The sequence below is a fragment of the Macrobrachium rosenbergii genome, chromosome 41, assembly GCF_040412425.1.
Source record: "Macrobrachium rosenbergii isolate ZJJX-2024 chromosome 41, ASM4041242v1, whole genome shotgun sequence".
Lineage (NCBI taxonomy): Eukaryota > Metazoa > Arthropoda > Malacostraca > Decapoda > Palaemonidae > Macrobrachium > Macrobrachium rosenbergii.
The window spans coordinates 38,945,079-38,960,078 of NC_089781.1; the positions used below are offsets into that span (position 1 = coordinate 38,945,079).

General features: G+C 37.0%; 1 protein-coding gene and 1 long non-coding RNA gene across 2 annotated transcripts in view; one reads left to right on the forward strand and one right to left on the reverse strand.

Annotated features, from left to right (window-relative positions):
* The window catches only part of LOC136826475 (uncharacterized), a 36,592-nt gene extending 35,470 nt beyond the window's left edge, over positions 1–1,122 (forward strand). Inside the window, exon 4 of the long non-coding RNA XR_010849625.1 lies at positions 1–1,122. This exon is cut by the window's left edge and continues 1,122 nt beyond it. This is a non-coding gene — a long non-coding RNA (uncharacterized lncRNA).
* Positions 1,123–6,563: 5,441 nt separating this feature from the next.
* Positions 6,564–7,901, reverse strand: LOC136827102 (uncharacterized). Its single transcript, XM_067084859.1, has one exon. It carries the CDS (start codon positions 7,899–7,901, stop codon positions 6,564–6,566), a length of 1,338 nt encoding a protein of 445 aa, XP_066940960.1.
* Positions 7,902–15,000: the final 7,099 nt, after the last annotated feature.

Consider the following 15,000-nt stretch of genomic DNA (forward strand, 5'->3'; position numbering starts at 1 on the left):
AAGAGTTGCCTGGAAATACTTAAGGCAATAGCAACCGTCGCTGAAATGCATTTGCATGTCATCATTATTTAGTGCTCCATTTATTTCTAAACAGGGAGTAGAATGTTTTCGGCCCTATCACCCTGGTAATTGTTCTAAAACTCATTCATGGTTTTTCTTCGTATACACTGAAGGATGTAATTAATTGTTAGATTATTAGCAGATTATAAATATCACTACATGAAACTCTCTTGATTTAATAGTAATATCAAATTTTCGTTTAGAAAAAGTATCAATAGCTTTAATTAATGATGATGAAGAGGAGACTTATTTTGTTTTGGTGATATTTTAATTGTTACTGAATCTTGAAAATAACAATGGCTATTGGTCGATTAAAATTATCCCATTAAAAATCACGCATGAAAATTCTTTGTAAACACAAGGTGATGTGATTAAATTGTTAAAATATTAGCAGATTATATGTCATTACATTATATTAGATGAAAATATCATTCAATTGTAATTATCCATAATGAAAATAAAGATCTGTACTTTTAATGCGATCACTTTCAACTTCTGATTCTTTATCTGTAGTTTACCTGTACATTGACATGAAAGTTGTCACGAAAAACTATTTGCCTTGATATAAATTTGATCTCATAGGTGATTTTTGCAATATATATACATTTCGGAATATTAATTAGTAGCTGCTAAAGGTCAGCATTCGTATTTGTCTCCAAAAGAGCAAGGAATAGGGTTCCATCTTTTCAGACACTGCCTTGGAAACATGTGGCTCATTATCATTCATCACTGAAGTCAATTCTTGAGAGGAAAAGGTTTCATTTGCAATTCGACATTAATTTCAATATTACTGAACACTGCTCTTTCCGGTGGTTAGACTGATAGTGCTCCCAGGAGCTTATTCTATTTTTTTTTCTTTTATTTCAAAAACATATTTACAAAAGATGTACATTACAAATTAATAAAAAAACAAGAAAGTTTAACAGATTCCTTAAAGTAACACAAAAGTGGAACAAGATATTCTTAAATTTAGGATTACATCTCAACAAAAACACATACGTTATAACCAATGAGGTTTAATTACGATTAAAATTCATAATTCATATATTTATTTGGAAAGTAATTTTTCAAAGTGTCCTTGTATTTTATCAATAATAGTTTTCTTCTTATTTTCCGTTTTGATCTTATTTCAAATAAAATGTCTATTTCAGTATTTGTTTTCCTCGTATTCCATATAATGTACAAGTAGTCAAAAATTAAAATAAAAGCACAATTTTCCTCTTTTTTGGATTTACATCGATAATCCAGCATGACTGTATGTAGAAGGTTTTTACTGCCTATACTACAAATAGCCATTAGTGTGTCACATAAAAGCCTTCTTAAAGGCTGAATACTCTCACAAAAATAGAAGACATGCATTTAAGACTCACTTTTTCCACACTTTGTACACGTGTCATCATCTGTGATCTTTAAAATTTTTAGTCTAAGGTTTGTAGACAGTACACCATGTATGTACCTCAAAAGAAAATCTCGTTCTTCAGGGAAAACGAAAGGAAGATTCACCCTCTCCCATATAGGCTACTATCCCAGTTATGTAGCGGAAAACTTTCCATGATAGCTGGGCATACTCTCGGTAAGTTTTTTGTAGCATAATTCATTTGACAATATCGGAAAACCAGGGAATTTGTGAACTTGTCATATAAAGGTGATAAACAGAACATAGTGATCGGGAGATACATAGGCACAGGCATTCAGTGGTTCACTCTGAATTAAATAACTCACTCTAATTGTACAATAGTATCTGATCATACCTATATCAGCTAAGAAATTTTTTAACATTGTATTACAATAAATAGTTAATGCCTTCGTGTAAATATGAGTTATTCCTATGCCACCAAGTTTCCGTTCTAGACACATTGTATTTCTATTTATGGGATGAGACATTCCACTCCAAATATACTGAAAAATAATAGAATTTACTTTAGTTACATATTTTTTTAAAGGAGAGAACGTATGAGTCAAATACCAGATCTTGGATAGCACCAAACTATTTATGATAATGGCTTTCTGAAACAAGGATAATTTCCTGGGTTTAAGCAAGTTTAAGCAAAGTATTTCCCAATTTTTTTCACACGATATTTTAATATTCCTATCATGAATAATGCTAAAAAATTTTATTTGCGAAACACACGTCAACCACGATATTGGCCAGTTCAGTCTGAATGACCAGTTACCAAGACCCATTATACTCGTCTTACTCTTGTTTAACAGTGCACCCGTTGCCGCTTCGAATCTCCTAATGTTATAAAAAACCTTTGACATAGACAAATCTGAAGTCACAAAGACATAAGCGTCATCAGCAAAGCCAATAATTTTAATACAATCATCACTGGGCAACACGACACCCTGTATCTCTGGGTCTGAGTTTATGGCTCTGTAGAAAGGTTCCTGCAAAACTATGAACAGCAGCATTGCTAACGGGCAGCCTTGTCTCACGGACCTCTCGATCTGGATTGGTCGGGGTAACTTGCCATTGAGTAGTATGCTTGTCTTGTAGTTCTTAATTCCAAAGGAAATCCAAATTTAAGCAAGACTTGAAGAACAAACTCTATGTTGACTCGGTCGAAAGCTGTAGTCCAGTCAAGCGACACTAAAGCACCTTGTACACTCTGTTCCCGTATGGTAAATTATATCACGGATGAAGTTATTGCAGGAAGTAATAGACTTTCCAATACCTGAGCAATATTGATGTTTTGATATCATTTTATCTATTACATTTTGCATTCGATTCTTCAGTATCTTGGCTAAACATTTGTAATCGACATTTAAAAGTGTAATTGGTCTCCAGTTGTCCAAGACTGTTAGGTCATCCGATTTGGGAAACAAATTTATTATACCCAAATTTTGTGATTCTGACAGCATACAGTTAGTTTTCATGTAATTTAAGGTTTTGACAAAATCATTCTTGATAACATTCCAAAAGCTATTATAGAATTCAGCAGGGAGCCCGTCACTACCTGGAGACTTTTTCTTCGACATTGAAAAAACTGCCCTTTTAACCTCGTCAATAGTAATATCTTCAAGCAGCTCCTTTTTATCATTTTCCGTGATAATCAGTGATAATCTACTAAAAAAATTTGATCTTTTCTCTTGTATTAACACATTTAAACAGATTTTCATAGTAAGTAGTAACATAAATTGACAATTCCTCCTGGCTAGTGATTATTGTACCATTACCTAATTTTATCCTACTCAGAAGAGATAATGTACGTTTACACTTTTCGCTTTTTAATAAAAAAGAGGATACTTTCTCCCCTAGATCTAATTCTTCGATTTTAGCTCGAATCTTAACACCTTCCAGTATATTATTTTTAATATCCTCAATTTTGGATTTAAGGACCTGGATATTACGATTTTGATTTAGGCTACATATTGATCGTGTTTCATATACAGTTGCTTTAATCGTGTTTGCAAGATGCTTAACAAACCATATTTCTCGCTACATAACCGTTTAGAGAAGGCTATGAGCCATTTTCTAGTTTCAAGCTTGGCCCATTCCCACCAGTTTAAAATATTAACATGGTCGTCTTTTCTTGCCTGGACACTGAGCCAGAAATCACTAAACGCTTCATGAATGTCCGTATTTTTCAAGATGCTAGTATTTAATTTCCACAAATAACTTTTATCACACAATTTGCTGCATATTATCTCTATACATACCATATTGTGGTCAGAAAACGTGATAGGTTCAGTGTACACAGTTTTTATTTTTTCAAAGAGATCAGCCGTATAAAACCTGTCTAGGCGGGATCCGTAAGTTTCCCTGATGTATGTGTATTGAGGCAGTCCTTTATTGATTAAGTAGTTATCCTTTAGACCAAGATGCTTTATAACGGCACATAAAGCTTTGGATATCAAATTTGGATTAGTAGAGCTGGAATCCCTAAGCGTTGCCACACAGTTAAAGTCCCCTCCTAAGATTGTACTATCAAGTCGATGTCTCAAATAGTATAAGAGATTTTGGGAGAAAAATAATTCCTTTTCCTTAAGGTTATTAGCGCCTGATGGAGCGTAGATATTTATAATGTAAAGGACACATTCATTATATTTAATTGTGATCCCAATAATTCTACCCTCTGTATCACTTTCTTTGTTCAAAACTTCAATATTTTTGTATTTTGAAACTAAGATCAGAGTACCACCTTTCAATAACGGCGTGGGATTAAATATTTTGTGAAGTGTAATGTCAAATCTTGTAACAGGTGAATTTGTTTTAACGTTGTGTTCTTGAATGAGCATTATATCTATCTTATGATATTTAATCAACGATATTAACTTAGACTGCTTATCCACAGTATTCAACCCATTTATATTTAAAGTAGCAACTTTTAAAGACATCCTGAAATTTTAATATCGTTGTTTCTTCTTAATCCGGGTCATATTTCCTTCTTTGGTCAGTTTCATTTTTCCAAGCCTCTCAACTTTCAAATTCCATAAGACTTTATCCGAGTTTGTGTTCTCCAGATGTTTTTGAAAAAGGGGGCTATCTGCCATTGTTTTCAGATATTCAGATGCTGCTACGAAAGTAGTGGCATTGTCACTTAACATTAGTGAAGGAAAGCCTTTACGGCTGCTAAACTTCCGGAAGGCCATGAGGAATGAGTCAGCGGACTGATTTCTGACTACTTCCAGATGTATACCCCTGGTGATCGGGCATGTGAATAGTATGACATACACCTTTTCCGGAATTTGCTTCCCTTCTTTTATCCATAACGCCCCGGTGTAATCTACTCCCGTAACACTAAAAGGTTGTTTCCGTTGTACACGGAATTCCGGCAATGGGGGTATTATATTAGTTCTATATGGTTTTTCTTGAACTTTCTTACAGATCACACAATGATGTAACACGCCCTTGACCAGTTGTCGCAGCTGTGGAATCCGGAACTCCTGTCTTACACTAGCTACAGTAGCGTTCACCCCCATGTGTGCTTGCATCACATGATGTCGTCTTATTATTAACTTACTCAGAACACAACCCTTTGGCAGTAAGGTAGGAAATTTGACTTCTTCAGGCAGTGTTGCGTGTTCCAACCTGCCTCTACATCTCATTACATTATTATCCAAAACAAAATTCAACTGGCGAATTAATGTCAATTTTTGGTTTGTTACCTCCTCTATACTCTTCTGAAAGTACTCTCTCTGCACGAGAACAATTGTTTTAACCTTTTGCTTCTTGTAACTCTTCCAGAGTCAAACCACCAGTTTTTCTGTCATTGGTTGATAGTTTGCAATTCTTTATAAATCGCATTATCCAAGTTACGGTCTTAAAGACCTTGTCAGCTCTGCTGAATCTTTCCCAATCCAGCAGACGTGTTTCATCTATGTCCCCTACAACGTTGACTACAATGTCCTGTTCACCCTGCATATGTGTACTCCCCACCCATGACCTATCGATTGGCAGTGTGTGATTTTTTAACCAAGGGGTCCTCCCACCAATAGGAGTTTTTACTAACACTTCAGCCCTCATTCCCCGTGTCAACCAATCACTGGGATTTTCAGATGAGGGTACGTAAGATAGGATTGACCCTGAATCAAAGAGTTAATCTCAATTACTCTGTTTCTCACAAACACAGGCAGAACATTACTGGATACAATCCAGCTAAGGGCGACTTTACTGTCTGACCAGACATATAATTGTTTAAACTCCTTTTCATCAAAAGGAGTCAATAATAAATTTGGCTATTCTTGCTCCTAGCAACAATGCCATTAATTCCAATTAATTGGCGCCACTCTCTACCCTTTGCCATAATTATATTAGAGTTTTCACCATTTGCTCTATAGGCCACACAACCATATGAAGTTTTGCTAGCATCGCAGAATATGTGCAAGTTATCAACAGTTCCCAGGCTAGCACTCCTAGGAAAAGATATTTCAAGACACTTCTCTAAGTCCTTGCGTAATTCAGTCCATTCCTCTTGTAGCGGGTTCATGAGTTGTTCGTCCCAATCTAGATGTTCCTTCCACAATTTCTGTAAAAATATCCTCGCTTTCATAGTAACAGGGAGAAGCAATCCCAATGGATCGTATATTTGGGCAATGGTACTGAGAATTTCTCTTTTTGTTTGACTTGTTTTATTAATATGAGTTGGATTGATAGTGACTTGTTTTATTAATATGAGTTGGATTGATAGTTAAGACGTCTTTAATTTTATCCCAATTTAATCCCAATACTTTATGAATTGGTTTTTGTTTGGCTTCAATATGACAAGCAGCAGCAATAGTTTGTATAGACTCGCTATTGCTAACCCACTCCTTCAAATATAAGTGAGCTTGAGCAAAAATTTTGTTGGCATTAAAGTATAAATCCATCAACTCAGATTCACTATTAGCCGTAAATTGCAAATTATCTACATACAGACCTCTCTTCATTTTTTCCACTACATCCACTGTATTGGACCGGGGTAACCACGAGACCACAGTGGTTAAGTGATGCTTGATGGTTGCATTTAGAAGAAAAGGTGAACATGTAGCTCCAAATAATACTACTCTAAATCTGTATACTATTAGTTTACTATTGGGATCTGTTGGATTTTCCAACCATAAAAACGCGTATAATTTCGATCTTCTTCACGCAACTGAATCATTAAAAATGCCTTCTCAATGTCACTTATACATGCAAAGGTTTTAGTTCTAAATTGCAGCAGGACTCTGAGCAGATCAGCCGTTAAGTGTGGTCCAGTCCATAGACAATCATTCAGGCTTAATCCATTTTTACCTTGTTTTGATGAGCAATCAAACACTATTCTTATTGGAGTAGTGACACTATCTCTAAGCACTCCATGATGTGCCAAGTAATGACAATCCACATCAGATTTATTATAGATCACCCTCTCAATGAATCCTCTATCTTCTTGCTCTTGCAAGATTTTCTGATAATGATCCAAGTAATCCACATCCTTCTGAAACTTGATGCTCTGCTGTCGAAGTCTACTCATGGCTAATCCAAAATTTGTCATCAATCTGAATCTATTGGTTTTCCATGGCAACGCCACAACATATTGTTTATCAATTTCAGAATAGGTAATAGTGCTCTCAAAGTCCTTTAAGACCCTCTGGTCTTGTTCTCGCAACTCACTGCAACCTATTCCCAATCTGTCCAAACTCCACAACGCGTCCAGATCAGTCTTGGGATTTTCATTATTAGTAGCTTCAATTTCTTCAGTTTGTACAGCTAGCTTCAAAACAGTCACACGAGTCTCCCCTAGTGGGGAAGCACTACATGTGCCGGTCACCACATAACCGAATATGGTCGGCAGCAATATTAAATTTCTAACCCTTTTGAACCCTGGATGCAAAATATTGTAAACATTATCAACCCCTATTAACAATTCAATAGTTGATTGATTTTCAACATGCAAATCGAAATCTTTATCAGCCAAGCTGATCTTAGTTTTACATAACGACCTCAAACTTCTCTTAACGTCGAATTTCTTCGCATATTCTGGCAGCTCATCCACCACTATGCAGTCCATTATTATCAATTCACCTTTATGCGGTATGGCGACGCTTATCATCTCGTATTCATGAACAGGTTTACTAGTTAGATAACCTCTCAAGGCTATCTTTTCAACTCCTTTGGACCTATATTGCAATCTCTCTAGAGCTGATCTTTTAATGAACGTTCTCTCGGCGCAAGTATCCAACAGCCCTCTTAGTCGTACCATGCGACCTTTCTTCCCTTTCAAGGGAATTGTTGCTGTTGGTAATATGGATCGCTTACCCAACTTATTTGTTTTGTCCTGTTCATTTACTGATAGCGTTCCCACTTGTACACCACTTGGTTTATTCTTGCTTTGTTTTCCTGTTTGGTCCCTATCACACAAGATGCGATGATGTCTCATCTTACAACCCTTATTGCAACTTGGTTTGTCACAGTCCACACTAAAATGCTTCTTAGAAGCGCACACAAAACACAACTGCAAAGCTCTGATGCGATTCAACCTTTCATTTCTTGTTGCGTAAGTTTTGCACTGTGTCCACCAATGTTCATTATCACAAAGAGCACATCTTCTGGATTGCTGATGACTGGACGTATTCACATTTCCTTTGTTTTTTGGTCTAACAGCTTGGGATTGATTTACTGTGAAGGTAGATATTGACGACAGAGTTTCAGATTTATTCACATCAGTTGAAACAAAAGTTCTTAAATTGCTAATTTCCTCTTCTAGGTATTTCTTAAAGGTGTCTAATACCAACCAATCGTCTCCACACCTACGCTTCACAGTCTCACTGACGCTTTTAGGCAATTTGGTATAGAGCAAAATAGTATAAACTCATTTAATTCCAGCTTTTCACTTTCAAGCGATCTTATTGAGCATTCAAAATTAGCTCTGAAAGTTTGCAGTGATTCAGAATTGGCAACAGGAGACCCCATTTCCAGCAATCTTCTCCCCAGAACATGCTTAATCTCATCTCTCTTTCCATAAGTAGATAGGAGAAGAGCTACAGCTTGTGGATAATTGGCAGCCTCAAATTTAAATCCTGAGATTAATTTCAGAAGCTTCTCCTGTGAGCAAACTTCTTAGATATGAAAACTTCTGAATTGGTTCCAAGTCTTTCTGCTGGTGTATTGACACATTGTATAATTCCCAGAAGGAATTCCATTCTAATATATCTCCAGAGAAATGCGGAAGATCCAGTTTGGGCAATCTAATACTGGCTTTAGGTAGTGGTGGTGGTTGCATTAGCGGATCGAATGGAGAGGTTATTAATTTCAAAAGCTAGTAATGGAGCTATTGAGTTTGCTGATACGTGTACGAACGTCTCTTGCATATTCAGCTTGATTTACCATTTCATCAGACATTTCTTCTACTGTAACTGAATCCAAAATTTTTTCATCCAGCAAGAACTTTCTTCAAATTATCTTCAATAGAATCCTAAGGGAAGTTATAGCATCAATGTCTCCCGAATCGATCACTCCGGTCATCTTCCCAAGAAAACGTGATAACGGATTTATAACCGCCACGTCTACGCATCAATGACTCCATTGTGACAAGACTAAACTCAGAAAATACAAATACAATATAATATTTTCACAATTTCAATAATTAATAAATATGCATCCAACTATAATAACTGGTTCAAAAGTTAAATTCAAATTTCACAAAAGGTGACTCATCACCCAATAATTTTCTCCCAAATTAAACAATCAATGAAAAGGAGAAATTTTATTATACGTGTGTAGTGGGATGTGCAGGCCCTGTACCATACTTAACCCAGCTCTAATCTGAAGGGGAAGGACCTGGTTAACCACGATCCTACTCACCTTCTACTGCCCTTTACTTTTCATATTTACTTGACTCAACGCAAATACGTTGAGCCAAGGCCCTATAACTTTTATGATGAAAATGAATCCCATCTCTTGCTAAATCACATTCTGTTAATAGAGTAGGGATCACCCTAACTCTTGTATCTCGCTTTAATTTTTTGTTTAAACAGTTTTTTCTCTTTTGATAGTTTTCGGCAGAGGTTCTAGATGGTGTTTTACGTATTTCTATTAACATAACAAAAACCTCTGAGTTATTAACTGTACGTAGACCTTCTACCAAACCTAGAATATTTGTGTGAATACTATTCACCAGGTTAGGATCATCTCCGGGTACATCTAAGTCATTGCTACCTATGAACAAGATAGTGATACTAGGCCCATAGGTGGTAAGTTCGGTTATCAGGGCAGGTGTCAAAAGGTTGGTTGTAACAGCCCCTGGTCTACCAAATGTCTTATATTCTAAGGGTTCCAATAATGCCGATCTACCACTATGAAAACAATTCTCCATATGGGTGACATGAGAATGTCCCACAATAGCTACTTTACGATTCATTATTAAATTGATAAATGAGAAATAATAATATACTAACAAAAGAGAAAATTTACATTAATTCAAAGTAAGGGAAAATAACAAAACCAAAATTAGGGGTTAAGGCAAGCAGGACAAGGCCTTACTAATTTAATTAAACATTCAAAAAAACTGTTTTAATTAAGCCTGATTACTCCCCTACCTACAAGTTGCACGAAAAAAAAGGTAAATTTAATGTTTCTTGCGGCACCTCACTAAGAGAAAAAAAAGGAGAAGAGTTAACCACGTCTGTTAATGTAGACAAGATACCGCAAACTAATTTTAAGGAAAACGCGCTATAAGTGATACAACAAGGTTAGGGAAGGCAGGCATAATTCAACAAAACATCAACATAACATAGTTAATAGCAAGAAAAACCAGCGTAAATGTCCTATAGAATCACCAACGGTGCTAATCGTACCACATGTGATTAAACCAAAGAATTACCACATGATCAATTTCAAAAACTAAGAAATACCGAAAATTATCACAACTTATTAATGATCCTGGTCACGGCACCATATATTGCTACTCATTAGGGTCAAACGAGCGACAACATAATGACTTCAGTCAATTACAGAAAATTATAAATTACCAGATTCGTTTAGAGAATTCATGACCCTTTCTCTGCTTAAAGAATGCACTGCGCTGTGTTATAAAGATTTCCATAAAAGGGCATACCATATTATATTATGTTTTACTCATAAATTATTACTTACTAATTTTATATGATGTTATTGACGCAATTGCCGGGTTTGGATTATGATAGGCACGGGTAAACCACGATACCACTAATATATATATTCAATTTACTCAGTCATGGAATCACGCGTAGATATGCATATCCCAAGCGACGTATCCCAATCAAGGCAAATCAAATATATGATACTTATCCAAACTTCGGCTGATTCATCCATCTACTTCATTAAACGCTGGGAAGGAACGACATGTTTAATCCAATCGAAGCGAAATTCTGTACTAAATCCTCCGGCTACCTAACCAAACATTACAAAGTTGAGAAACGAACCGAGTGTGGTCCGCGTGTCCACCTCTCACTATGAAAATAATTCGTTTCGCTCTCTCACCCATACCCACGACTTTGGCCTCGTCCGCTCGCGATAAGAGTCAACAACAAGACGAACTAAGCCACAAAACAACACGAACCGAACGAAACTATCAAACAATTTTTCGCATTGTTAACCAATTATACAAACTATTCGCAAGACAATATTCTTGGTAACAACGCTTATTACAACTAAATATAAATTAAACATTCATTTGTACACAAACCTGCACATCTCCACTTGACACCACGCGATATAAAAGAACACTTTCCATATACAGCATAAACAGATATTCAATAACAATTGATTTTCCATGTCGTTATTGTAAGTAACGACAGAACTGGACAGAAAAACAGTGCGCGGTAATTTACAAGGCCACTACAAATTGAAAGAGTAAACTCGTTGGTTTAATAATAATAATAATAATAATAATAATAATAATAATAATAATAATAATAATAATAATAAGACTCTTTTTGTGTATATTAAATATCGATAAATTGTTGGGAATACACTTAAAACCGTTGAGCTTTATGATGGCTACTGTCTTCATTGTCAGAAAGAATGGAGTTGGATAAAAATCTTACTGACAAATTATTTTAATCAGATTACTTCCAGATCTTCTGGCTGCTTGGTCATTCACATTTGTGTAAAGCTGAAACCGTAATCGGTTCCTGAAACATACTTTTGTAAGAACCTGACGCGGTCTCTTCCAAACACGTGGGTGTGCGTTCGTCCATCGGAGTGGACAAGACAAAAAGAGCATCTCGTTTTCTTTCTCTAAAGGAACGCGATTTCAACCATACAATATTTCCGTCTGTTTCTCCCTAACCATTGTTGTCTTGATGTATGTACAATCACCACTACTTGCATTGCCATGCAAGCATTCTAATCATGTACTCATAATGTTCCAAAGAATCTTCTGTATCAAACTGTGTGTATGTTTCTGTTTGTGAAGATGCCAAACGTCTCGCCATTTCACATATATTATGCTACTGCATTGTATTCATTAGATGCCAAAAGACTCGCCATTTCACATATATTATGCTACTGCATTGTATTCATTAGTCTGTCTTGAATCTCATGCAATTGGCCATATGTAGAATTTCCTGGCCTTTCCATTGATATATGTTTCATCACTGTATGTTAATCGTGTCTCTCAGTATCGCCATCTGTTTGTCTGCCGACAAACACGGATGCCCGAGTCTGTACCTTTGTTTTTACCTGTCTGTGTGTAGACGCTACTTTACCGCTCGTACGCATCGATAACATCTTCGAAGATTCTGTACATTAATCTCAATAAGGAACTACCAATAAACCAGTTAACACCTAGCCAGTATGTCAATCAATCCCCAGTCCTTACACTTTTACCTAGGCTACATTTTGAGGGTTGGAAGGAATGGACAATGATTATTTCTAAACAAACGGATAATGTAGACGTTTCTCTTATTTTTAAAAGTGGTTTCCAAATATAGAAGGAAACAGGACTAATCTTTACGGACAAGTAAGTTTTCAGAGAAATCTAGTTTTATGAATAAGATTTTAGTTTAGTTCCCCTTATTTGACTGATTTGTAGAACCTTCCTTAGAGAAAATGTGTATATGAAAATAGGGTAACTATGGTATGATCCCGGGGCTAGTAGGTTTTGCACAGGTTTTCTTGATTGAACATCTTCTATGCCCTTGTTTCAGTATTCATTGTGAAAAATGAGTAATGAATGAATGTGTGAGTATAAAAATGTGTAAAAATGAAACTTAAAAAATAACTGGACTTGGTGCTGCTATATGGTCAGACACCACTGACGACCGTCTTCAACGACATTCAACTTCTTTTGTTGACTGTAGATTCTAGGAAGTATCTCTCAGCCCAGATGAATACTGACAAGGATGTTGACTCTATTAATTTTAATAACTAGTTATATAATTAGGTACTTCTCTTTTCTGAGAAGCCACCATCAGCATAGGCTCAAATCATAAGCTGCTCTATATGGTGGGACGAGAAAGAAGTTCTCTCTCTCTCTCTCTCTCTCTCTCTCTCTCTCTCTCTCTCTCTCTCTCTCTCTCTCTCTCTCTCTCTCTCTCTCTCTCTCAGACCAAAGGGCGCTCAAAATTTCGTCACAGTGTCTCATATACCTAGTTAAATCCAAGTATGAGCACAACACACCGTCATCAGATAAATTTATTCACTTAGAACTGAAAAATCGATGACATCATCACAATTGTTGAAATAAGAACAGAGGAATGAATGGGCACACTCGTTGAATGTGAAGCGGAGAGTAATTTTAATAACTTCAATTTATATAAAATGATAAAGAACGTTTTCTAGTAAATAAATGAAATTTATGAATTGGATAACTTAAAAAGAAGAAAATAAATTAAATATTTTAGCAAACCCATAAGAATTGAAAACTGACCCTGGAATGAGATTCCACACATTTTTTTGCGGAAAATCAATGAGAAGTAAAAAAAAAATCTTGTTGTAGGCCTGCATATTCAATGACTTGCATACGAACCAAAGAACACTTATCTTTTCACGTGTCGCGAATCTTTGTTCTTCCGACCACAACAATAGTCTGCGAAGAAATGTTGTACCGTCCCCTCATTAGTTTAATTTCAGTATCGCTGTTTATCACGTTTCAACTGGAATAGTCTTAACCTTGAAAAAAAAAAAAAATATACAATTATTTCCGTTGACACCTATATGGTGAAATTTTATCCTTGATTTCTAGTTAAAACAAGGAAACCACATACATAAGCCTTGTCGTAACTGTGCCCTTTTTTGGCTTTCATGAAATGTTCAGTAACAGCAAAAGACCAAATAAACAACGGAATGGGGTTCGAAAGACGCACAGTATTGAACTTAAAGACTGTACCTTTATCCAGGAGTTTATGGTTTGAACACGATTTGTCCGTCTCTGTCTGTTAGTGTAAAGTCTCTACTGAGCGAGTTTTCTATGGTGACGTCCCATTTTCATTGCCTCTACAATTCGCCACACCTGGCGTGACGGGTCACGCCGATCCAATCATTTGAATTATGTATATAATTATTTACTTGTCTCCAATTTGTATATCATGTATTCTTCTTTTGCAGGCATCAGATTGTATTCACCTCCGTTTCTGTCCATTTGTATGATTCAAAGTGTATTCGTTCACTGTATTTATTGTTAATTATTATCGACCTCAGGTCACCCTTGTTCTCACTGTGTTCCGTGGCTTGACGTCAGTCTGCCGCTATATAAACCGCCTGGGTCAGCAATAAAGCAGCAGTAAATTTTCCTGCTCGTTTGTTTTGCACCTCTTAAAGTGGTGACCCTGGAATGGTTCAAAGCCATTAGCGGACTCACATGGCGACTCAGTCTTGGCTCCAGGAACTACCCACGCCCTAATGGTCTCACTACAGCGCTGTAACCAGCGTTCAGGCGTGCTGACACTCGTTAAATCACCAGAGTCATGGACTTACACAGCGTCATTCTTGACCCGATATCCCACTCCAATTAAGAAGGCAAGAGCGAGCATGGATGCGGACATCCCTCCTCGTTCAATTAACTAACCTCGTGGATTCGGATGTCTACCTCCCGCCCATATCACCCGTTAAGGCTCTCGTGCTCCTCCACGCCCTGCACTCTCTCCTGCCCGGGGCCCTGTCTAGAGGACAAGCAAAGGCTGCCCTGACCATAAAGCTTTTTCACGCAGGGGAACCCATCGGCGTGGCTGTACAGGGTCGAGAGTCAATTCAGGCTGGTGGAACTCAATAATAGGTACTAAAGCAGACACAGTACTCAATGCTCTACAGAGAGCTAAAACTTACGTCCCGTATGTCTGCCGCGCCCCCACCTACAGCCTCCTGAAAAAGTCCCTCCTCAAGACATGCTTCCTGCTGGTTCCGAGCTGGCCACCCACGCCCGCATCCTCGCCGTCAGCCCACGTCAGGATCAGAGCGTCATGGAGTCATGGGGCATGATACAGGACCTCCTCACCCTCCCCGACACCAACAGCAGTGGAAAACAACATGAAATAAGCCTGTCGTTGGAGCTCCTCCTC

Excerpts from the sequence above, each read along its gene's own strand:
- LOC136827102 (XM_067084859.1), bottom strand. The coding sequence starts at position 7,901 with ATGAGACATCATCGCATCTTGTGTGATAGGGACCAAACAGGAAAACAA.